Raw genomic sequence first — 23,396 nt, 5'->3', positions numbered from 1 at the left:
TAATCGAACCCGGGACCCTTCAGTCCGCAGGCCAACGCTCTATCCACTGAGCCAAACCGGTTTCGGCAGGCACCTGATTTTTTTTAAAAGTCACTTTGGAGCAAAAAGGGTAGGTAACTACTATTTTTTTGGTAAATCAAACAAAATTATACCTATTTTTTTTTGGTCAGATCAGCACACAATATATTTTTGGGTGTGCCCCAGAATTTTAGTAATTAGTTTATGTATGCCTTGAGATGAAAAAGTTTGAAAATCGCTGGATTAGGGGACTGGAACCTTCAGACCTCCAGGGGAGGGGGAGAGGGTGAAGATTGAGCTCAATCACCAAAGGCCCATGATTTAATCAATCATGCCTAGGAAATGAAGCCTCCAAAAAAACCCAAAGGATGGGGTTGGAGAACTTCTGGGTTGTTGAACACGTGGGGATTTGGGGGCAGTGGCACCCTGGGAGAGAGCAGGAGCTCCGAGCCCTTCCCATGTACCTTGCCCCTATGTACCTTTTCCATCTGGTGGTTCCTGAGTCATATCCTTTTATAATAAACTGGTAAGGTAGTAAGTAAAGTTTCTCAGTTTTGTGAGCTGCTCTAGCAAATGAATCAATCCCCAAGAGCTGGTTAGTCAGACGTACTGGTGATGAGCTGGACTTGAGATTAGTGGCTGAAATGGGAGGGCGGGGGGTTAGTTTTCTAGCACTGAGCCCTTACCAGTGGGATCTGACGCTATCTCCAGGTTGATAGTGTAAGAACTGAGTTAATTGCTTGTTGGTATGGAAAAACACACACATTTCGGAATAACAGGAAAAACAAATGCTTGCCAGTTTCCAAACACTAAGGAAATAGATTCCCACTTAATACATGATGGTATCTTTAAATGCCTGTAAGTCCCTAAATGATAATAGCATTAGAAAAAAAAGCAAACAGTAGGTTTGCTATAATCTCAACATTTTCATTCAAGGAATAGTACAGGCCAACACACACTTTTAGAGACTTCTAAGATCACTAACTGTTGGCATCAAGTGCTGGCACTGAAGGTTATAGAACTCTCGTTTTTCTTTTATCAGCTCCTTATTTCTAAAGACTTTCTTTTCCATCCTCTTTTCCTTAATTTCTTTCTCCTGAAGTTACAGGTTAACTCTTAGACTTACTTTTAATCTCCTTCCTTTTTAAGTGCCCAAGGTTATTTTGTTTAAAATATCTGGCTATCAAAACTTTCTGAAAGTTGGGAAAAATAAATTTCTTTTAAAATTACAGAATTGTTAAATTCTGAACATTTTTCTCCTTGGACCCTAAAACTGTCTTTCCATTATTTAAAATGTGGTCTTTATAAAGATTATGTGATATACTGAAGATGTTTGAGGAAAAGATTTTAAATGCTGAGCTGAAAATATAATACAATTTACACAGCATTTATAGTGTTTACAAATAATCATACATATGGCTATATCATTTCTTCCTCAATACAACACTTAGAGAGAGGCAGGGCAGGTATCCGACAGATTATGAAACAAAAATTTGGCCAAATTCACATGACTAATAAGTGGCTAAAGAAATCTCAAATTCATGATTCTCTACTACTAGCCTAGAGTCTTTTCTAATAGCCACACCTGTGTTCTCCAAAGTATTTTGATTTATCTGACTTTTAATAAAACATAGAGCATATGCCACAAATGTATGTATATTTATTTAATTATAAATTACTTACATGCATGACTCTACTATTATAAGACATACATACAAATAAGACATTTTAAATAAGGTGAAAATAAGTAGGATTGGAACATCTAATATCATCTTTTTGCTTGCCAGCTGGTTGCCTTGCATGTCCTGCTTTGGGGAATGGACGCTGTTTGCACCAGGCATAGGAGGAGCTAAGGAGACCATCGCCTTACGTCTGGTCAGGAAGCAATTTGGGATCACACCTATTGATACAATCATTTCTAGAGAATGATTGTACAGTTCGAGTTACCAAACTACTTCCTGGTTACTGGTCTTTCTGCTAGATTCTTTTAGCTATTTCATTGTTTATGAACACTCTGTCAGAGAGTAAAAAATATAATACTATTCAAGTTAACTACTATTTTTGTACTGCTGTGCATAGTTATAATTGAGAAAATATTAAAACAAAGAGCTATGTTAAAATACTGGATCATTTTTATTTGTAAATTATCCTGGGATCCCCAAATCCATTTTTTTATAATCAAGATTTGCTGTCAATCCATTTGCCCAGTACTATAACCTGTTTGTTCTAGTGTATTACTTTTTTTGAAAAAATATATTTTTTATTGATTTCAGAGAGGAAGGAAGAGGGAGAGAGAGATAGAAACATCAATGATGAAAGAGAATCATTGATTGGCTGCCTCCTGAATGCCTCCTACTGGGGATCGAGCCCGCAACCCAGGCATGTGCCCTTGACTGGAATCGAACCTGAGACCCTTCAGTTAGAAAGCTGACGTTCTATCCACTGAGCCACAGCAGCTAGGGCTAGTGTATTACTTTTTGGCAGATAAGCTATGTACTACCTGGGATAAGGCATGCCCTTTGGAAAACACATAAACTCTAAATGAGCAGTAGCAGTTCAGTTCTATACCATTTTAAAAATAATTTTTAAAAATACAATAATGATATGCATAGCTTAGCAAATGTTCGCTAAGCAACAGCAGAAATTTTTATATCTAACTATAAATATGAAAAGATTATGAATATGCCATAATCTTTAAAATAAGAATAAAATGACGAACCTCAAGCAAATTTAATAAATATATCTATATGTAGCATTAACAATAAATATAAGAATAAAGATAATATAAACAGTGATAATTACAAAGGGACATGATTAATTTTATTTAAAAATATACATTTCTAAAACTGACTCAAGAAAAGGCAAAAAATTGAAGACACTAATATCTAAAGAATTAGTTTGTTAAAATTTCCAAGGAATAAATACAAGATAATTTCTATGTTCCTTAAGTTTCCTAAAGAATAAAAAACAGAAAATTTCCAAACTCATTTTATGAATTCATGTAAGCTCAACTCCAGAAAAATAAAAGCTATAGGTCAATAAAACCTATGACTATGGAAGTGAAAATCCTAAATAAAGTTTTAGCATATTGATTTCAGGCAGATATTGAAATAATCCCCCATGAATAAATGATGTTCACTTCAGGAACATGAGGATATCTCACCAATACACTTCATCACAGTTATATGTCAAAGATAAAATACAGTATACTAGGTAGGAATGAAGGATATATCCTGAACTTGATCAAGAATACTTATGCAATACCAATAGCTAATTTTGTATTTGATGTTTGTAAAACAGGAAAGGCACTCCCATTCCAAAGAGGAACAAGACAAGTAGCTTAACAGCACTGCTGATTTAAAATATTATTCCAGACATTCTAGCATATTACTTTTGGAAATAAAAGTATAAATATTGAAAAGGAAGAGGCAAATGATACCTCTGCACCTGTCAATAAAGTCACTGCATCACTGAAAAAGTTATGGAAATCAATAACAGAATTTAGCAAGGTGGCCAATTACAATAAAAACAAGAAATCATGTATTTCCCCTACAATCTATCCTATATAATAAAAGCCTCCTTGTGTGATGTCATCACAAGATGGCCGCCACAAGATGGCCACCCGCACTGTGGAGGCAGGGTCCAGTGGCCGCTCTGCATGGTGCAGAGGAGGCTGGTCCTGGCGTCTCCGCCGCTTCACGCAAAGGAGGGGGTTCCAGTGGAGGAGGTGGGTCATGGCAGGGGAGGGCAGTTGTGGGAGATCAGGCTAGAAGGGGAGGGCCATTGGGGGGCAAATGGGCTGGTAAGGGATGTCCATTGGGGGCGATTGGGCCGGCAGGGGAGGGCAGTTGTGGGTGATCGGGTTGGCAGGGGAGCGATTAGGGGGCAATCAGACTGTCAGGCAGAGTGGTTGGGGAAATGAGGCAAGCAGGCAGGCGAGTGGTTAGAAGAGAAATTGTGAGAGTGATGTCCCAGATTGGAGAGCGTTCAGGCCAGGTTGAGGGAAATCCCCCACCGCCCCCGGGCATGAATTTCATGCACTGGGCCTCTAGTCTACACTATTAAAAGAGAAACATGCAAATTAACCATCACCCCGCCACTACGCCACGCCCACAAGCCATGTCCACCAGCTAAGCAGGAGCGAATATGCAAATTAACCCAACTAATATGGCGGCGGCCACGGAGCTGGAGTGAGCAGGAGGCTTGGATTACCCCTGGTGATGGAGGAAGCCAAGCTTCCCGCCTGCCCTGGCTGGCCCTGGGCTCTGCTCAAGGCTACAAAGTATCAATTATAGAAGATAAATAAAGCCCAGATACCTGCTTCCAGCCCGCCCTGGCCTCCGCTCAAGGAGGCGCTGAAAAAAGAAAAAGAAAAAATGGAGAGGCTGGGAGCTTGGGTCGCCCAGGGGGCATGGCCAGCCTGAAAACGGCCATCAGCCCCTCACCCAGACTGACCAGGCACCCCAGTGGGGACCCCCACTGTGAAGTGGGTGTGGCCAGCCTGAAAATGGCCCTCAGCCCCTCACCCAGGCTGGCCACACCACCATGGGGTGAGGGTCCCCGTTGGGGTGCCCTCTCCCACCTCCTCAGCAGCGCTAAGGATGTCCAACTGCAGCTTAGGCCTGCTCCCCGCTGGCAAGTGGACATTCCCCGAGAGCTCCTGGGCTGCCAGAGGGATGTCTGACTGCCAGCTTAGGCCCGATCCCCTGGGGAGCGGGCCTAAGCCAGCAGGTGGACATCCCCCGAGGGGTCCCAGACTGCGAGAGGGCAAAGGCCGGGCTGAGGGACCCACCTGAGTGCACAAATTTTTGTGCACCAGGCCTCTAGTCTACACTAATAAAAGAAAAAGATGCTAATTGACTGTACCTTCGCTACACCCTAAGCCACGCCCACCAACCAATCAGAGCGACTATATGCAAATTAACCCAACCAAGACGGCAGCCGGCAGCCATGGAGCTGGAGCAAGCAGGAGGCTTGGTTGCCTGGGCGATGGAGGAAGCCAAGCTTCCCACCAGCCCTGAGCCGGCTGAGGCCTCCGCTCATGGCAACAAAGTTTCAATTATAGAAGACAAATAAATCCCAGATATCTGCTTCCAGCCAGCCTCAATTGGGAGCTTGGGTGGCTGGGGGTTGTGGCCAGCCTGCAAACAGCCATCAGCCCCTCACCCAAGCTGGCCACACCCTCATGGGGCGAGGGTCCCCGCTGGGGGGCTTAGCCAGCCTGAAAACAGCCCTCAGCCCCTCACCCAGACTGGCCAGGCACCCCAGCAGGACCCTCCACCCAGAAGGGGCTATGGCCAGCCTGCAAACGGCCCTCAGTCCTTCACCCAGGATGGCCCGGCACCCCAGTGGGGACCCCCACACTGTAGGGGCTGTGGCCAGCCTACAAACAGCCAACAGCCCCTCACCCAGGCACTCCTATATAAGAAAAGGGTAATATGCAAATTGACCCTAACAGCACGACTGGGAATCACTGGTCACTATGACACACACTGACCACCAGGGGGCAGATGCTCAATGCAGGAGCTGCCCCCTGGTGGTGAGTGCGCTCCCACAGGGGGAGCTCTGCTCAGCCACAAGCCAGGCTGACGGCTGCCAGCACAGTGGTGGTGGTGGGAGCCTCTCCCACCTCAGCAGCGCTAAGGATGTCCGACTGCAGCTTAGGCCTGCTCCCCACTGGCAAGTGGACATCCCCCGAGGGCTCCCGGGCTGCCAGAGGGATGTCTGACTGCCAGCTTAGGCCCAATCCCCTGGGGAGCGGTCCTAAGCCAGCAGGTGGTCATCCCCCGAGGGGTCCCAGACTGCGAGAGGGCACAGGCTGGGCTAAGGGACCCCCACAAGTGCACAAATTTTTGTGCACCTGGCTTCTACTATATAAAAGCCTAAGCAATCATCCAACCATTCGACCATCCGACTGGTAGCTATGATGCACACTGACCACCAAGGGGCAGACGCTAAATGCAGGAGCTGCTAAGCTGCAGAGACTTGGAACCAGAGAGGAGGGAGCCCATTTCCGGGGTGCGAGAACCGCCCTCTCACAATCTGGGACCCCTTGGTGGATGTCAGAGAGCTGGTTTCAGTCTGATCCCCACAGGCCAGGCCGAAGGAACCTACCGGTGCATGAATCTGAGCAACAGGCCTCTAGTCTACTATAATGGGAAAGCGAATATATTCATAATAGCAGGGGGGATAAAGGGTAATTAACGGAGACTTGACTTAAGGTGGTGAACACACAATACAGAGTATAGAAGATGTGTGTGGAATTGTGCACCTGAAACATATATAATTTTATTAACAGTGTCACCCCAATAAATTCAATAAAAAGGGGGGAACAGAAAATATTTCTATTACATATAACATCAGCTTTAAAAAAGCTTTTAAATTGAAGAAGGGAAAGACTCACCTTCCTCTGGTAAATAGCAATCCAATCTGTTGTGGCAAACCACTTGTGAGTCTTGATGTCACTCACACCATTCTTCAGATTTCCAAACCGTTTCGTCAAATCCACCTGCAGCAGGTTCCTTAGAAGGTCCTTCAGGTCTGAACTGAAGTGCGATGGGAATCGAACCTGCACAAATATACCGTGGGATCAAACACACATCCCAAGACTCATGCTATTTCTCTTTGGATTTCAGAAAGTTTTTTAAAAAGATGATAGGTCATTATATGAACAAAAAAATATGTGGTGATAACCTTCAAATACTTTTAACTACACATTTCAGTCCCCATAGTAGTCTTAGAGAAAAGAATTATTTGGGTGAATGAAATTATGCTTTCAGGCCCCTGTTTCAGTCATGAAACCTCTTCAAGAACATAACCCCCCACCCCATCCAGAAGAACATGTATGACATATAGAACTTTTCCAGCAGCGTCAGAAGGTTCCCCATCTCTTGGATCCCACGTTACAAAGTTCTGTCTTAGAGTCATACAAATTTAAACTTGTAACTTAAATAGAAAAAGCAGAATATAAAGATATCAGTATGCGCATTTTGAAAGAGATGATAAAAAAAGAAGTCTAAAAATGATTATAAAAACCCACACTTCCTTTCACAGCACAGGAAACCGTTTTCCATGTATTTATTAGTGGGTGAGTTTTTAACATAATTCTGCTATTATGCAACAGTATAAAAATGATTTGGATTGGTTTACAAGCATTTCCTACTTCCCAAATTATGAAGATTTTACAATGAGTTGACTGACCTCCAGCCTTAAAACAAAACAACAAAAAACACCTAAAATAACAGAAGATGTTATTATATATTTGGCAATCAATAAAATAAAGTATTAGTCCTAGGAGACCTAGGGCTATTTTTGTTTTTGTTTTAACAAATTCTTCTCCTCTCTCTACTCCAACATAACTCCCAGTTCTCACCCTCTTATTAATATGTGTACTAAAAAACTAAAAGGTGATATTAGAAGGAATAGCTACATCTACATCTTTTACTCTTTTCTTTCATTGCTGCCTCTTCTCCACTATCCTTTTCAACTTGTCCTCTTTCCCATCACACATGCAGGTATGTATGTGCAAATATCTATGCATGTCTGTGTGTGCTCACCTGCACTTTCATTCTAATCTCCTTTCTCTATTATGCATGCCAAGCCTTGGTCTCATTTCATATTCCCACGCCCCACGAAATACATACTCTATTTTCTGGATTATCATGGCAATGACTTCCAACTGACTATAGACCTCTGTAGAAAATGCTTTAAAGAGTTAACAGATCCATTTCTGAACTCCTTACATTCTTAATTTAGTTCTCTACAAGTACCACTATCACCTTATAACTTGCAAAGTGACTCATCACATTACCTCAGTTAATTTCCACAATGCATTCAATCAACTATACTGTAGTATTTGTGGATGTCTGTCTTTCATAGAGTAGGAGTTTCTAGAGGGAAGAAACTGGGCCATTTTTGTGTTTTGATTCTCAGAACTCATTAGATCATTTCAAATAATGTAGTTCATTGATTTTACAATTACTTATTGAGTATCTGCTATGTACCAGGCACTATTCTACCTGCTGGATATACAGCAGTGAGCAAAAATAAAGTCTCTGATTTCATGAGACTTACATCCTAGTTAGATAAGACATACTCAGTGGATATGGCATTAACTCTAGAGATGGAGAAATTAAGATTCAGAGATATTACATAACTTAACAAATCATCAGACTATAAAGTGGCTGAGCTGGGATTAGGCATCTAGTCTTATAATTCCTAACCTCATACATTCTGCTCTTTACACTGTCTTCAAACATACTGTATATAACTCCCATTTTCAAAAATCTCAACATACTTAATATATATTCTCATGTTCTCAAAATAGAAGTTAAGTCATGAGCATGCACAGCTCAATTCTATGGCAATGCCAGATTCATAACCAGTCTTCTGACTGCTACTCTCATGCCAAATGTTTCCCAAAGAGTGGTCATAGGACACACTTCTATTGGAATCAATTGGGAAAGAAGATAAAAAATGCAGATTCCTGGGGCTTACTTCAAATGATGGGGCTTTAAGCCTGGAACTCTGAGCTTCTATCTCCAAGTGACTCATATGTACAGACATGGAAATTAGAGGAGCACTATTTGCAACTCTATTCACTTCTTTATGCAGAAATTTTATTTTTTCTGCCAGTGACAGATAAAATTTTTAAAATGTAAATAATAAACTAACATTATCACCATACCAGAGAAAAACTAAATAATATTTGAGCCAAGTAACCGAAGACTATTCAAAGGTTGCATAGCTAGTAAATGACCATGATTTGGAGGTCAACTCATACAAATTAGCGACCAGAAACTTCATTTTTTAAAAGTCCGAATTAACACAGATAATAAGTTTTATGTTAAAAAAAAAAGGGCATGTGAATTACCACCTTCCTTAGATTTTACTTTTCACACAAGTAAAAGTAAAACTTATTACAAGTTAGGCACTGTGTTAAACAGTTTATATGCACTGGTTCATGAAATCCAAAACGTAGCACTGAAGTAAGTTCCGGTATTATTATTTTAAAGGTGATGTAGTTGAGGGCTAAAAAGATTAAGTAATTTGCCCAATACTGCAGAGCTAATATCTGGTAAAGCTGTAATTTCAAGCCAGGTACTCTGACTCTAGCATATATACTTTTAATTAATCTATACTATTTCCATGACTCTATAACCTGGTGATAGTTATTGTCAGTAACTTTATAAAAGACTGAAATTTTCATCTTAAAAATATTGCTATACATTTCTTTATCCTAGCTGGAAAAAAACTAGAGCAGATGGGTATTCAAAAGGCATGCTACTTAAAAAATAACACAATTTATGTATATATGGTGGATATATTCTTTGTTTAGATTCCAAAGAAATAACTTATTTGAAATAAAGCTATCTTTGTTGATGAATAGTTTGCATGAACTGTTCAATGTAATGTGTCAGGTATTCTCTCCGTTATGGTGTTCAGAATGGTGGACAGTATGCACTACATATAAATTATCTTCTGAATTCAGGTAATATGCAATGCAATGCATGAAGAATATATACACCTAAATAAAGTAGTAGTTCTTTATTTTGGAATGCAGATAAAATGATGGTCTTGAATTGGTCAATGTGTGTGTGCATCTGTTTAATCTTCAGAACCGTGACTTTCAAATGGGGAGTGGCAGTGGGGGGTGGTAATGGTAGATAACAGAATCATTTAGGAACCTTTTCAAGTTGTAGACACACCCTCCTCACCTCCATATCACACCCTCCTGCTCCCCAGAGTTTCTGATCAGTAGCCCACACTCTCATAATAAGCCACGTTAATGATGAGAATCTGTCATAGCCTTAAAGCACACCGAGGGAGAAATAATGAGAATCCTTGTGAAAGAATCTTCCCCAGGGTTGTTTTAAAATGTAATAAAAAATCCAGTTTCTTTTTGACGGAACATACACCCATGTTGATTCATCAAAGTGAAATTAGCAAAACAAAACAAACCCAAACAAAAACTCGCAAAACAAAACAGAAAATAACTTAAAGTTATGTTTTAATTGCAAAACCTTTATAGCATAGGGTGGGGTAAAAGTAGGTTTACAGTTGTTCGTATGGAAAATAATACAATAAACGGTGCTTTGCACACTCACAATTGTAAACCTACATTTTGCCACACCTGGAAACACTAAAGGTTTCTATAATGGGAAGAATGACTCATTTTTCCTTCAAAACTGTATCAGGAATGGCATTATTTCTATCACTATTATCAATTATAACTGCTGTAGAAAGTGTAATCAGAATCTGGAATATCAGAGCTAGAGCGAGCTCAGTTTAATTTAGTCTAACCTTCGTTTTAAAGATAAGGAACCTCAGCTCCAGTGAAGCTACCAACTCAGTTTCACTGTTGGGAAAATAACTTAATCCTCCCGACTCTTCCATCTTCCTGCCAGGCCGTGCTAGGGCAAATAACGTGGAAGCAGCTGTAAAGAGCCAGATATGGAGAAGAGACAGTCTTAAACCATTAGGTCTAAGAGATAAGATTATTGGAAACTGGCATTATTTAACATGAAAGAAGTATTTGTGCAATATAAACTTTTTAGAGTGTTTATTTGGTCTTTTCCCCCCTAATATTTCCTATTTATGATTCTCCCCCCTCCCCCCAATGTTCAGAGACCAAGTTACTTCTGAATTTCCTCATGGTATATTCTGTAGAATAAATATATTTCTATAGTGAAGTATAGGCAAACAAAATACATGGTGTGTATCAAAATTGTCTGTGATCATTTAAAAACACAATTGTGCAGAATACACAGAAGACCAAGTAAGTCAGTATCCCTGACAGTGGGCATCTACTCATGAAAGCTTCTTGGAGGCAGGGACCACGCTGATTTGCTGTATCCAGCACTGGTATGGCATATATGACGAGCTCAAGAAATATTTAATGAATGCATATATTCAAATTTGACAAATACCAATTAGACACCTTGAATGGGCTGGACACTGCTGTACTTTGTATATGGTGGCAAACAAAATAAGATAAAGATTCCTGTCTTCACAGAGTTTACATTCTTGTGAGGAAGACAGATAACTTAGTGATGAGGGATACTTTAAAAATGTTGTCATCATATCACCCCTCACAAAACCTTGCATTGCAAGGTCTTTATTTTTTATTCTGAAGAAAATGGAGAATCATTGCAAGGTTCTGGGCAGAATAACAGGATCTGATTCAATATTTTTAAAGACTCACTCTAGTGACTCAGAAGACAGCAGTGTCAGTGGAGGTGGTAAGAAGTGATTGAATTCTGCATATTTTCTAAAGATAGAGCCAAAATGGTTTTGCTGTGCATTGGTGAGGTCTCCAGGGTGTTTTGGCCTGAGTAACTGAAAGGATGATGTTGTCATCAACTGAGATGGGAAAGGTGGTGGGAGAAACGCATTAGCTAAGAAAACAAAAATCCGTCAGTTTTAGAGAGGTTGAATTTGAGATGTTTATTAGGCATGGAGATCTCAGGTGGGAAGTTGAATACAAGAGTCTGTAACTCATGAGTCAGGTATGGACTGAAAAAATGAATTTAGAAATTGTTAGCTGGCACTCAAAGTCATGAAGGGGTATGAAGAAAGAAGAAAAGAGGACCAAGCCAAGGAGAATGAGGAGGAAAGATCAGTAATGCAAGAATACAACTAAGATGTGAAGAGTCACTACAGCCAAGTGAAGGAATAATGAAGCACTGCTCTTGAGTCTATTTCTTGCTTTGCCACAAAGTTCCTTTTGTCTTTGGGCAATTCTGAGTCTTGATTTACCTACATACGGGATGAGGGAGTTAAGCAAAATAAAGCTAAACATTCTTGTCATCTCAGAAATCTACCAAACGATTTATTTAGTAGAAAGAATACCTGGCTTCCAACCACAACTCCAGTTACATATATGCTCTATGCTTTGGAGAAAACCCCTTTACCTTTCTGAGCCTCAGTTAACTCTTCCATAAAATGATGAAAGTATATTTCATCTGACAGGTATGAAAAGAAACCAAATAACTTTTATGAAACTGCTTTGCATCATGTCTAGTATCCTGCAGGCACTAATTCAATACATTTTTCATTTTTTTAAAAAAAATATTTTTTATTGATTTTTTCACAGTGAGGAAGGGAGAGAGATAGAGAATCAGAAACATCAATGAGAGAGAAACATCGATCAGCGGCCTCCTGCACATCCCCCACTGGGGATGTGCCCGCAACCCAGGCACACGCCCTTGACCGGAATTGAATCTGGGACCCTTGAGTCCGCAGGCCGACGCTCTATCCACTGAGCCAAACCGGCTTCGGCACATTTTTCATTTTTTTAACCTTTCCATTAAGATAACATTTAATGATCTGGAGCTGAATTTTTGAACCAAAGAAGGAACCTGGAGGACAACAATATTTATCATTATGTTTCTAGACAACCAAGGACAGTCTGTGCTCTAAGAATCATCTGGAGGGTGCAGGAAGTCCCTCCTTTCTTCTTGTCTCATGCTTCACCTGTTACTTTACAGAACACTTTCTTTTTTTCTTCTGTACTCAACATTTGATAGAGTGAGAGAGAAAACAGATAATTGTAACCGTTTTGTAAGGACAACATTGTGAATATAGCTGACATCCTAAACAACTGTCAAACTACATTATGTAATATGCTAAACCAACTTTGAAAATCAGTCCGAATTGAGCAGACTCAACGGAATATTTGTTCTGTTTTCAGCACCCATTATAAAGTCTTGTATATTTTGGTTTCAGGAATGACTATTATTTCCTAAAATTTAAGAGGAAGTTACATCCAAAAAGCCAATCAGTTCACGTTGTTACTGTATCCACACTGGGTGGTTTAAACTAAATTCACTAACTGGTTTACTGACTGTTTTTTCTTTTAGAAATAAAATAAGGTCAAAATCAAATTTGTCTACATTCAGCTCAATCACAGAAATTACAAAGCTTATCTTTGAAGAAGAAGGGAAAATTTTACTGCTGTTCTTCAGGAACTGACAAAAGATCACTTAACTAGTTCATTATCCCTTATACATTCGGATAAAATTTTCTGGGCCAAAATGACCCAAAAGCGTTTGCACACAGCTCACAACAATAATCTGTTAACTTCTGTCCACAAATATGTTGGAATAAATTTAAAGATATTATCTCTTATAAATTAAGTACAGTCCTTAGAAATCTATAATCCCAATAAAGGATTTATGTAGCAAAAATTAGCATGTCTAATCATTTTTAAAAGGCATAACAACCTTTCATATATTAGGCTTTCCATAGATGTGGTGCCAGGTTCCACACTGCCTCGTAGGGCCTGGGGAAACTTTAATCAACCTGGATCCTATCTATAAACAGAAAGATCTAGGACAATGAAAAACACTTATTAATATTGATTCCAAAACTGTGGGCTCTCTGATCTGTCCTCTTACCTATGCAGAAACAGTGGTAGACAAAACAAACCCGGGCTATCACCCACCCCATCCTCACTCACTCCCCTGCCCAACAAGTTGCAAGCATTTGCCCATAGGCCCACTAGAGTAAAGGGCTGTCAAAGCAGGTATTAACAAGGATTTTCAATGATCTCAGAAAGGAGTTAAAAATGTCCCTGGGTTTTATGCAAATAGAAAAGAATGCTTTTGTATTTTATGAAAATGACTTCTGAGTAGTCTAAGTGTCTTTAACTATAGCCACAGTCAAGTAGAAAATGGCCTTTAATTTTCCCCAAAGCACATGTATACCTTTACCTTTTTCACACATCCCCCAACACCCCTCCCCATCTGGCAACCATCAAAATGTTTTCTGTTTCTATGAGTCTGTTTCTGCTCTGCGTATTCTTTTATTTTGTGTTTTAGATTCCACATATAAGTGAAAGCATATAGCGTTTATCTTTTTCTGTCTAACTTATTTCATTCAGCACAAAACCCTTTAGGAACATCCATGTTGTTGCAGATGGTAAGATTTCAGTCTTTTTTATGGCTGAGTCATATTCCATTATATATTGGAATTTATGTTGCCTTCATATCTTGGCTATTGTAAATAATGCTGCAATGAACCTATGAATGTGTATGTCTTTTGGGTTTCTTTGGATAAATACCCAGAGGTGGAATTTCTGGGTCCTTTTTTGCCTCTTGTTATAGCCTCTATTTTAAAGTCTATTTTTGTATAAGTATTGCTATCCCAGATTTTTGTTCGTTTCTATTTCATGAAGTATCTTTTTCCATCCCTATACTTTTCAGTCTGTGTGTATCTTTCAACCTTAAGTGAGTCTCTTGGAGACAGCCTATGTAAGGGTCTTGTTATCCATTCAGCCACTGTAGTCTTTTGATTGGAGCATTTAATTTATTTGCATTTAAAGTAATTATTAACAGATATGTATTTATTGCTATTTTACTACTTATATTATTGATCTTTTCTTCTTCTTAAAGAAGACCCTTTAACAGGGGGAGAGGACTCTTTTAAAAATATATACTTTTATTGATTTCAGAGAGGAAGGGAGAGGGAGAGAAAGATAGAAACATTAATGATGCTAGAGAATCATTGATTGGTTGCCTCCTGCACGCCTCCTACTGGGGACCGAGCCCACAACCAGGGCATGTGCCCTGACCTGGAATCGAACAGGTGACCTCTAGGTGCAGGGACCGACGCTCAACCACTGAGTCACACTGGTGGGGTGGGAGAGCCGGTGCCCAGTTTCCTCTGGACTTTCCCGATGGGCCTTTTCCCTTTGCTGCTTTTGCTTTGTACCTTTTCTTTGGAAGGCACCTTACAATGAAGGTGTGCGTTATAACGTAAGGTATCCGTTCCTTGATTATCACTATATGCTGAATTCTTTGAGTCCACCCAGTGAATCTCCTAACCTGGGAATGGTCTTAGAGACTCAGGACACACGAGGAATAGCCATTTGGCTGATAATCAATTTTCCTTCATGTGAATGTGAATTTTCCTCCAGAAAAAAATTAACTAACTCTTTGATCATTCTCTATATGCATCTGTTTACAACTTTATTTTTTATACAGTGTTTCCTTATACATTTTTGGTGCTCAGTAAAAATGGAATAATATCTACTTAATATATAATGAAGTTAACAACTTTTATTAAATTACATAAGTCAAGGGCTCTAAAGCTATGGTTTCCCTAATGGCTGTTCCTTGACTGACTTATTTGCAAGTATCATTTTTGAACACAATATTAACTTTCATATTTCCAAGAATAATGCAGCCAGATAGAGTTGCTATGGAAACCATAACTGATTCTTGTCATAAAGTATGCTACTGAGCACAAAATTTAAAGACTGCAGAAACTCACCACATATATTGTTAGGATGAGGCACAAAATGCAGGAATTATAAGACTTTTCTGTTCATGTGCATTTTAAAACCTGAACCTTAATGTTGCATGAATAATTTGACATTCAAATACCTCCTCTTTTGTTTTTTTTTTTTTAAAGGCAAATACGTGTAGGAGAGAATCTCACAAGTTAATTGATCATCTTTCTGTATATTTAAAAATACCAGTTTGAGTTACAATATTGTAATAGAGACAGTACCTAACAATCTAATGTTCAAATATATGTACGTTAGTGAATTAATCACTTCATTAAATACAGTTTATTTTAACTTGTATAGGCCACTGATATCTATAATCTTTATAATATGGTTTCAGAATGGAAAATATAATCAACATAAAATGTTGCTACATAAAATAATAATATACATTTTTAAAAATTAGAAAAATTCTGGATGCAAGTATATTTTTAAGTGACATATTGCATCATCAAAACCATTAAAACATTGTATCTACAAATATAGCATTTACAAATAAAAGGCCATAATTGGATTTAAAAAAATATTTTTTTATTTATTTCAGAGAGAAAGGGAGAGGGAGAGAGAGAGAGAGAGAAACATCAATGATGAGAGAGAATCATTGATTGGCTGCCTCCTGCATGCCCCCTACTGGGGATCGAGCCCACAACCCAGGCATATGCCCTTGACTGGAACCAAACCCAGGGATAACACTTTTGCATTATGGAGAGAGGTACATCTACTTTGGATTTCAGTGTTGAAACAGATGGTTTTATTGGGGAGTGATGAAGATGATTTTATATTCACATAATGCAGATCCTAGAGATCACTTAATGGCTATATTCTGCTTTCAGGAGTTCTATTTTAATTGAGGAAAGAGACCAAGGAATAAAAATAACTTTATAATATCCAATATGGGGAGAGACAATCTGGCATCTTCAGTCAAAAGCAAAACACCCTATCATATTTCTAAATAAATGAAGAAAAAAATAAAATATTGTCATATGACAAACTTTTATGTTGCTACTCTTCTAAGGTGATTAGGATGTAAACTGTTATGATTTTTAGAATATATGCAGATTTAAAGTTTAAGCTAATATTGAATCCTAAATGTTAAAAAATGATATGAAATAAAAACATATTCATGAACAGCTGAAAAAAATGTTATGCAGTATAGAATGATTGGCAAACCGAGGCCAAGTCATACAGATGAAGATATATTTGTTTTCACTAAAACAATTTTTCAAAGTAAATGAAATTTACTTGTGACAGCATCCTTGTCGGATAGTTTTATTCCTTTTAGCAAGTTAAGCATAAAAAAAGCAATATAGTGAAGATTCAGGAACTTTGTAATTACCAGCAATTAAATTATTTGGAATTATTATAGTTCTGCATTCTTAGTCTTTGGATTGGCAAAATATGCTTCTTCCATTCAGTGATTTTTAAGTATCTTAGTTCTCGCATCATTCTTCATATGACCTTTGGTTTTTATTCTCTCTTGGGAGTTTGCATAATTACTTTTCAAATTCTTAAAAAACAAATCACTTCCTCCTCTATGAATTTTTTTTGATGTTTTCTTTTGTTCATTTCAAAGGCTCTTTTACTGTGACTTTAACATTCTGCTTAGTGGAAACAATTACAAACATAAGAAATGTGAAGTCTAGAGTGCTACCAAAGTAACAAGGGCAGCACCGATACTTCATGACTTAAAATACTTCCCTCTGCCTTTCTGTAAAATTTTCACTGCCCATCTTTAGTTTATTTATCTGTAAAAGGTATTTCTTTTTCACAAAAATTTCCCCATAAAGTACATTTAAATATAACTGAAAAATCTTTTGGCTCCAGTACACTGCATATGCACTATGAGATAAATTTGGGTCTTGGTAAAAAAATTAAATTACTAGGTTATGGACATTTAGGTTGCCTTCTTAACACGGCAACTTTTAAGTGAATTTTACGTTCACTGATGCTGACTGTCAGCTTTCATACTAAATGTAGAGTGTGAACCTGGCTGGGCTACAAAGAAATATAGACTCTTCCTCTACCTCCTTCTAGATTCTTTAGGTTTATTAGGTTAATCTCTGTCTTAAAAGGTCACACAGTACAAAGAAGTCAACTACATCACATCTCAGGGTGATGTCATGTCAAGATTAACGCCCTATTCCTGGTCATATTCTAAATGGGGCTATGTAATCTAAAAAACAAAACAAAACAAAAATCCCCACAGATAAACAGAACATACTACGTGTAAAAATAGCAAAAGGGAAAAATAAAAAAATCCCTTTCCATAAACTTTATTGTAAATATAGAAGGCCTTCTTCTGGGGATTTTAAGTTACTCTTTCTTTGCTATATAGTAGAAAGAATCAGGCTCATCTCTATTAAAATTGACTGTAATATCTTTTAAAAAGACCTGCAGTATGAGCCAAGGCAAGAGCGAATGACTAACTCTAAACAAATACTTTGGAAACAAAACTAGGGATTATAAATGTAAAAAAAAAAAAGAAGGTTTATGGAGTAATTACAAAATGTAAAATACTATGACAATAAATCTACTGACGGTCAAGAAAAATTAGTTTTTTCCATTTTTGCTAAAGATAAATGACAATTATAATCACAATAAACATGAATAATTATTTACATAAATTCTATGAATTTCTATGTTAAGAATATCTATTTTATATTTACTCTCAATTTTGTGGTGTATGACGTAATTCAAACAAGAAGTCTTTCCTGAAAAAGCAAGAGCATATTTTTAAAAAGCCCCTGAAACATCTCTCCACGGACACAGCACATGAAATGACTAACCATTTTTATTTATTTGAAGGAATACTCAGGATTAGAGTTATGATGCTGTGTTTTGCAAGTGATAAAATTACTAAAACTAGAAAATGTTTTATTATTTTGCTGATGTATTTATCAAAATGCCCTTTTTTTCTTAAGAGACTTTGATAATTTAACATTTATGCTATTATCTTTAATGAATGCTAGATACAAGAGCAGCAACTCTGAACATTTCCATATTTTTTGAAGTTAGGGATAATATGATATCAAATGGCTTCAATCTATAAAGCTTAAAATTCATGTACAGAAATAATGAATAACAGAGGAATAATAAAATGTATTTCTTACCTTTCCAGAAACAATCTTTTCATAAATCTGAATTGGTTGATCTGCAAAGAATGGGGGGTAGCCAGCTGCCATTTCATAGATTAACACCCCTAATGCCCACCAATCCACTGCCTTATTGTAGCCCTAAGAGAAATGAACACCAAATGTCAATTAGTATACACTCTGCAGAGAATGAAGTCATTGATGACTTCAAAATGACCTTCAAGCATGGGACATTTTTTTTCAAAAGCAGTTACTGAGTTATTCAGGATAGAATAAAAAAACGAAAAAAACTTATCAGGTCAGGTTTAAATTAAATATAGGAAACTTTCTAAATATTGAAATTGGATATTAGAAAATATTATTAAGTCTTCTTTCTAAAATCATTAAGAATATTACGGACAATAAAATATTCCCTATTCACTTGCAATACTGTAATTGTTGCGCAACAATAGGAAGGGAGTAGGACCAAATAACCCCTTGAAGTCCACTTTAGGCCTATGATCTCTTGAACCAGGTTTTCTAGAGAATGCTAGGAATGTCAAAAGTTTTGAAGCAAAATAGTAGATATTGCATTTCATAATAAGTAATGGAGTTGACTTCAGAATATGCTTATCGTTGGATTTTAGGAGAGTAAGTATACTAAGGAAAGTCCCATCCACTTCACAAGATCTTTTTGTAGCTAAACACTTAATTTGGAGCCCAATAAATATAAACGTTTAAGTATACTTTATTGACTGTGTTGCTTCTCATCTCTAAAAGGTATACAGAAAAGATAATTCATAGGGTGTTAGAGGACTGACTGTATCTAATGAAAGGAAACAACATATATAACAAGTGCCTTGAGTGTGCACAGCACATATCCTGAAAGGGCGCTGTGAACCAAATATACAATGCTAAGGTTATTTGTACATGGGTTGTTTATTCCTTTTACATTTACTAAAATTAAGATATAGAAGTATTTACGAAGTTCAAATATTAGCATGTTTACATAACGTTTGTTATCAACAATGATGAGTGTCAACTGGCACAAAAGATTATGAAAGAATAACCTGATCATAGAGAGGAATGAGCTGAGTTCTTGCTGGATCTTTGGTTAAGTGTATCCTCTAATTATCTTCACCACTCCCCACATTTCAACCTTTTCTCAAAATTTTAGCTTTCCAAACTATTTAGTTTTCAAATTATGAGCTAAAATATAATACTATAAATCGAGATTTTTTTTTTCTTTTCATTTTTGTTCTGCTTCTGCATGTTTTTTAAAAGGGAGAGACTAGTATAACTGGAATAGCACTTTGTTTTGCTAATAGAAATAGGCATTAACTTTGTTTAACTCTTTTAATTTAACTCACTAATGCAGTCATTCATTACAATAATTCTATTATAATGAAAGCATGTATGTTGAACAAGATTCTTTTACTAAACTTTGATTTCTATGTTGTAGATTGTGTGCTAATGTTCATAATAAATGTGCCATGTTTTTAATGCCTTCGATATGGAGAATGAAAACAAATCAATAAGAAAAACTAAATTACAATAAATAGGCAAAGGACATGAAATAATAATTCATATACACACAAAGAAATACCAAATGGCTATAAGTATTAAAACAAATCTAATAAAAACATGAGGCTTAAAATATTATTTATTGCCTATTAAATTAGTAATGATTTAAAAAATAAGAATACACAATGCTGGAGAGAGTGTGGTGAAATAGGCACTCTCATACACAGCTGGCAAATGTCACCATCTTTTTGGAAAGCACTTTGGCAATATGTATCAAGAGGCTCAGGAATTTATCCTAAAAAACCATTTAAAATGCAGAAAAGCAATATACAAAGACCATTATCTCAGTTATTTATAAGAGGGAAAAAAATGAAAAAGGAAATAACTTGAATATTCACTAATAGAAGAATGGTGAAATATTTTGTGGTTACATTTGCAAATAGCCATTAGAATGATACTTGTTATCATTCAAGTGAAAAAAAGCTGAATACAAAATTATACATTCACTATATCTCAACTACGATAACATGCATAAAAATTATATAAAAGTGTTTTTTTAAGGCTGCCTCTGGTGGAGAGATTATAGTGTTTTTTTTAATTGTTTCTTTACATATTTATGTATTTTCTGAATTTTGTGCAGTGAACATTTATTACTTTTACAATATATATACATTTTAAAAGGTTTGGCACTTATTCTGTCATCGTATTACAGGATGGGGCAAAAGTAGATTTACAGTTGTGAGTACATGAAACAGAGTTTATTCCTGTATTATTATTATTTATTACTTATTATATTATTTTCCATATGAACACAACTGTAAACCTACTTTTGTCATACTCTGTATTTGTTAAGTATAGTTAAAAAAGAAATGTGTTAATAGCAATGATATTTTGATTATAAAAAACTAAAAGATCAAGTATGAAAGATGCATATATGCCTAACCAATGGACACAGAAAATAGTGCTGTAGGCCTGGGGTAGGGGGCTGGGGTGCAGGGGTGGGAGGGGGAGAGACAGGGTGTCAATGCAGGGGAAAGGGGGATATTGTAATACTTTAAACAATAAAGATAATTTAAAAAAAATAAAGTGTGAAAGATAATGAGAGAAAGCTAAAATAAATCTTTTTTATTCTAACACGTCTATAGGTTAGCCATTCAATTATTCAGGGGTAGGTATTCAGTTTCTAAATATTGAGGTATGTGGCTTATCCCTTCCTCTTTTCTTGTTCCTATTTGTGCCCAGTTATTGTTAATTTCTCCTTTCTAGCTTTCTCCACCAAAGAATGGCAGTGGAAAAGGGAAGTTAAACCGTTCTTTCAGATATGAGTACACGTTTCTCTCACCACATTTTCACTGTTTGGAGAAGTAGAAGTGTCTTCAGTAAGACTGTAATTATTCAATTGCTACGATATTTCTATGCTTAAACTGAAATTAAAACACAATGAACGTACATTTCTTGTAAGTGGTAAAGTTGAAACAAAGAACTAATGACTAGCGCATATCATCTTTAGATTTGCCTCTTGTAACTGCTCTCCTGTGACTGGGAATGATTATGGAAAAGCTATGCTTCCAGCTTCAAAACATGGATCTAGAGGTCAGATTTATTAACACTGTTTCCATTAGATTCAGAGTTAAAATGGACAGTTTATGGGATTAGTGTTAGACTCTATTTTTTTTAGTAATTATGCACAAATAGATTTAAATTTATAATTTAGATTAAATAAAAGTATAACATTAGGACTCAGGGGTCCTCAAACTTTTTAAACAGGGGGCCAGTTCACTGTCCTTCAGACTGTTGAAGGGCTGGACTATAGTTTAAAAAAACTATGAACAAATTCCTATGCACACTGCACATATCTTATTTTGAAGTAAAAAAACAAAACGGGAACAAATACAATATTTGTATTTGCATGTGGCCCGCAGGCCGTAGTTTGAGGGCCCCTGCATTAGGTAAATAAACTGTTTTCATAAAAGTCCACACTGATGCATGCCTTCTGTCTCTACGTCTTGTGTAATGACAGTGTAAGCATACCTTGCTGAGGATTATTTCTGGAGCCAAGTATTCTGGAGTGCCACACAATGTCCAAGTTCTGCCTTTAACTCTTTTGGCAAACCCAAAGTCTGTGACCTACAGAAGGAAAAAAAGCACAAAACTGTGAACATTATTATTTCACAATAAATGTATTTGTTGTACTGAAGTTGAAAGTTTAAAATCAGGGTGAAAAACAGAACCAGGTAAAACAAATTAATTAAATGGAACTGAGGCTAATCTATGAGGGCCACTATTTAGCGAATATAGTTGAAACAACCCAATGCTGAATAACATTTCCCATCTCTAACCAAGGAGCAAATGAACAACAACAACAACAACAACAAAAGTCTAATAAAAATGAAGGAGTGCTAGAAGTGTCCCTTAACTCCAATATGTCCTTTGCCATTAATTATCTCATCAGAAGTGCAGCAGCATCCCTGGGGAGACCTGGTAAGTGTGTAAAAAGGGACGCTCCCAATCCATCGATAGCAAAAACGGAAAGGAAACACTCGCACCAGTCCAGATTTGGCAGCTGCACTGTAGTATAAAAAGCATGGACGCTGGGGACAGACTGGATTCAATTCTGATTCCACCTGTGTGACCTTGCTCTGCCTTAGTTTCATCAGCCTTAAAATGAGGATAACAACCATATTTGCACTTCATGGCATTATCAGAATTAAGAGAGGATACAGCCCTGCTGGTGTGGCTCAGTGGTTTAGCATCGACCCAGGAACCAAGAGGTCATGGTTCGTTTCCCAGTCAGGGCACATGCCCGGGTTATGGGCTCAATCCCCAGGAGGAGGCAGTGGATCGATGATGTTCTCTCTCATCAATATTTCTCTTTCTCTATCCCTCTCCCTTCTTCTATCTCTAAAACTCAATAAAAAAAATAAAATAAAACAAAACATACAAAAAACAATGATTCTCTAAAAAAAAAAGAGAGAGAGAGACGATACATAAAAAAACATCTGGAATAATGCATGGCACTAAATGAGTGCTCACAAATTTAGCTATTACTAATTCTTTATGCAGGACTCTGTGCTCAGTTCACAACCACAGATTACAGGAGATATAAACACGGTCTATCCTTGAGGGAACTGTTTGTTCTCTGTAATAGCACCAGAACCAGAAGCTCTGTTTAAGCTATTGGGGAAAAGTTACAGTCTTCTCAAAGAAAAAAAACATTCCAATATTGGCAGTTGTCAAATACATACAACTTGTTACCTAGTATTATCTCAAAGACATTATATATAGTATGTTCAGTTCATACCTGGATATAACCTTGGTGGTCAATTAGGAGATTTTCAGGTTTTAGATCTCGGTAGATGAGGTCTAGTGAGTGGAGGTACTCAAACGTTAGCACTATCTGAGCTGCATAGAACCGGGCATGGGGCTCACTACAAAGAAACAAAGCATTGGATTTCTGTAAAATGGGTTAACACATAGTAATCAGTAGATTATAC

General features: G+C 37.3%; 1 protein-coding gene across 11 annotated transcripts in view; it reads right to left on the bottom strand.

Annotated features, from left to right (window-relative positions):
• PRKACB (protein kinase cAMP-activated catalytic subunit beta) overlaps positions 1 to 23,396 on the bottom strand; it is a 120,511-nt gene that overhangs the window by 3,991 nt on the left and 93,124 nt on the right. For all 11 annotated transcript variants that reach the window (XM_036348245.1, XM_036348248.1, XM_036348243.1 and 8 more), the window contains 4 exons: positions 23,204 to 23,330; positions 21,934 to 22,029; positions 18,418 to 18,540; positions 6,422 to 6,586 (listed from right to left, as the gene is read on the bottom strand). In XM_036348245.1, the coding sequence (XP_036204138.1) occupies positions 6,422 to 6,586; positions 18,418 to 18,540; positions 21,934 to 22,029; positions 23,204 to 23,330 (511 nt within the window). The remainder of the gene's footprint in view (positions 1 to 6,421; positions 6,587 to 18,417; positions 18,541 to 21,933; positions 22,030 to 23,203; positions 23,331 to 23,396) is intronic.

This window comes from Myotis myotis, unplaced genomic scaffold, assembly GCF_014108235.1.
Source record: "Myotis myotis isolate mMyoMyo1 unplaced genomic scaffold, mMyoMyo1.p scaffold_m19_p_2, whole genome shotgun sequence".
NCBI classification, from domain to species: domain Eukaryota; kingdom Metazoa; phylum Chordata; class Mammalia; order Chiroptera; family Vespertilionidae; genus Myotis; species Myotis myotis.
This window is presented reverse-complemented; position numbering and strand designations above follow the sequence as displayed.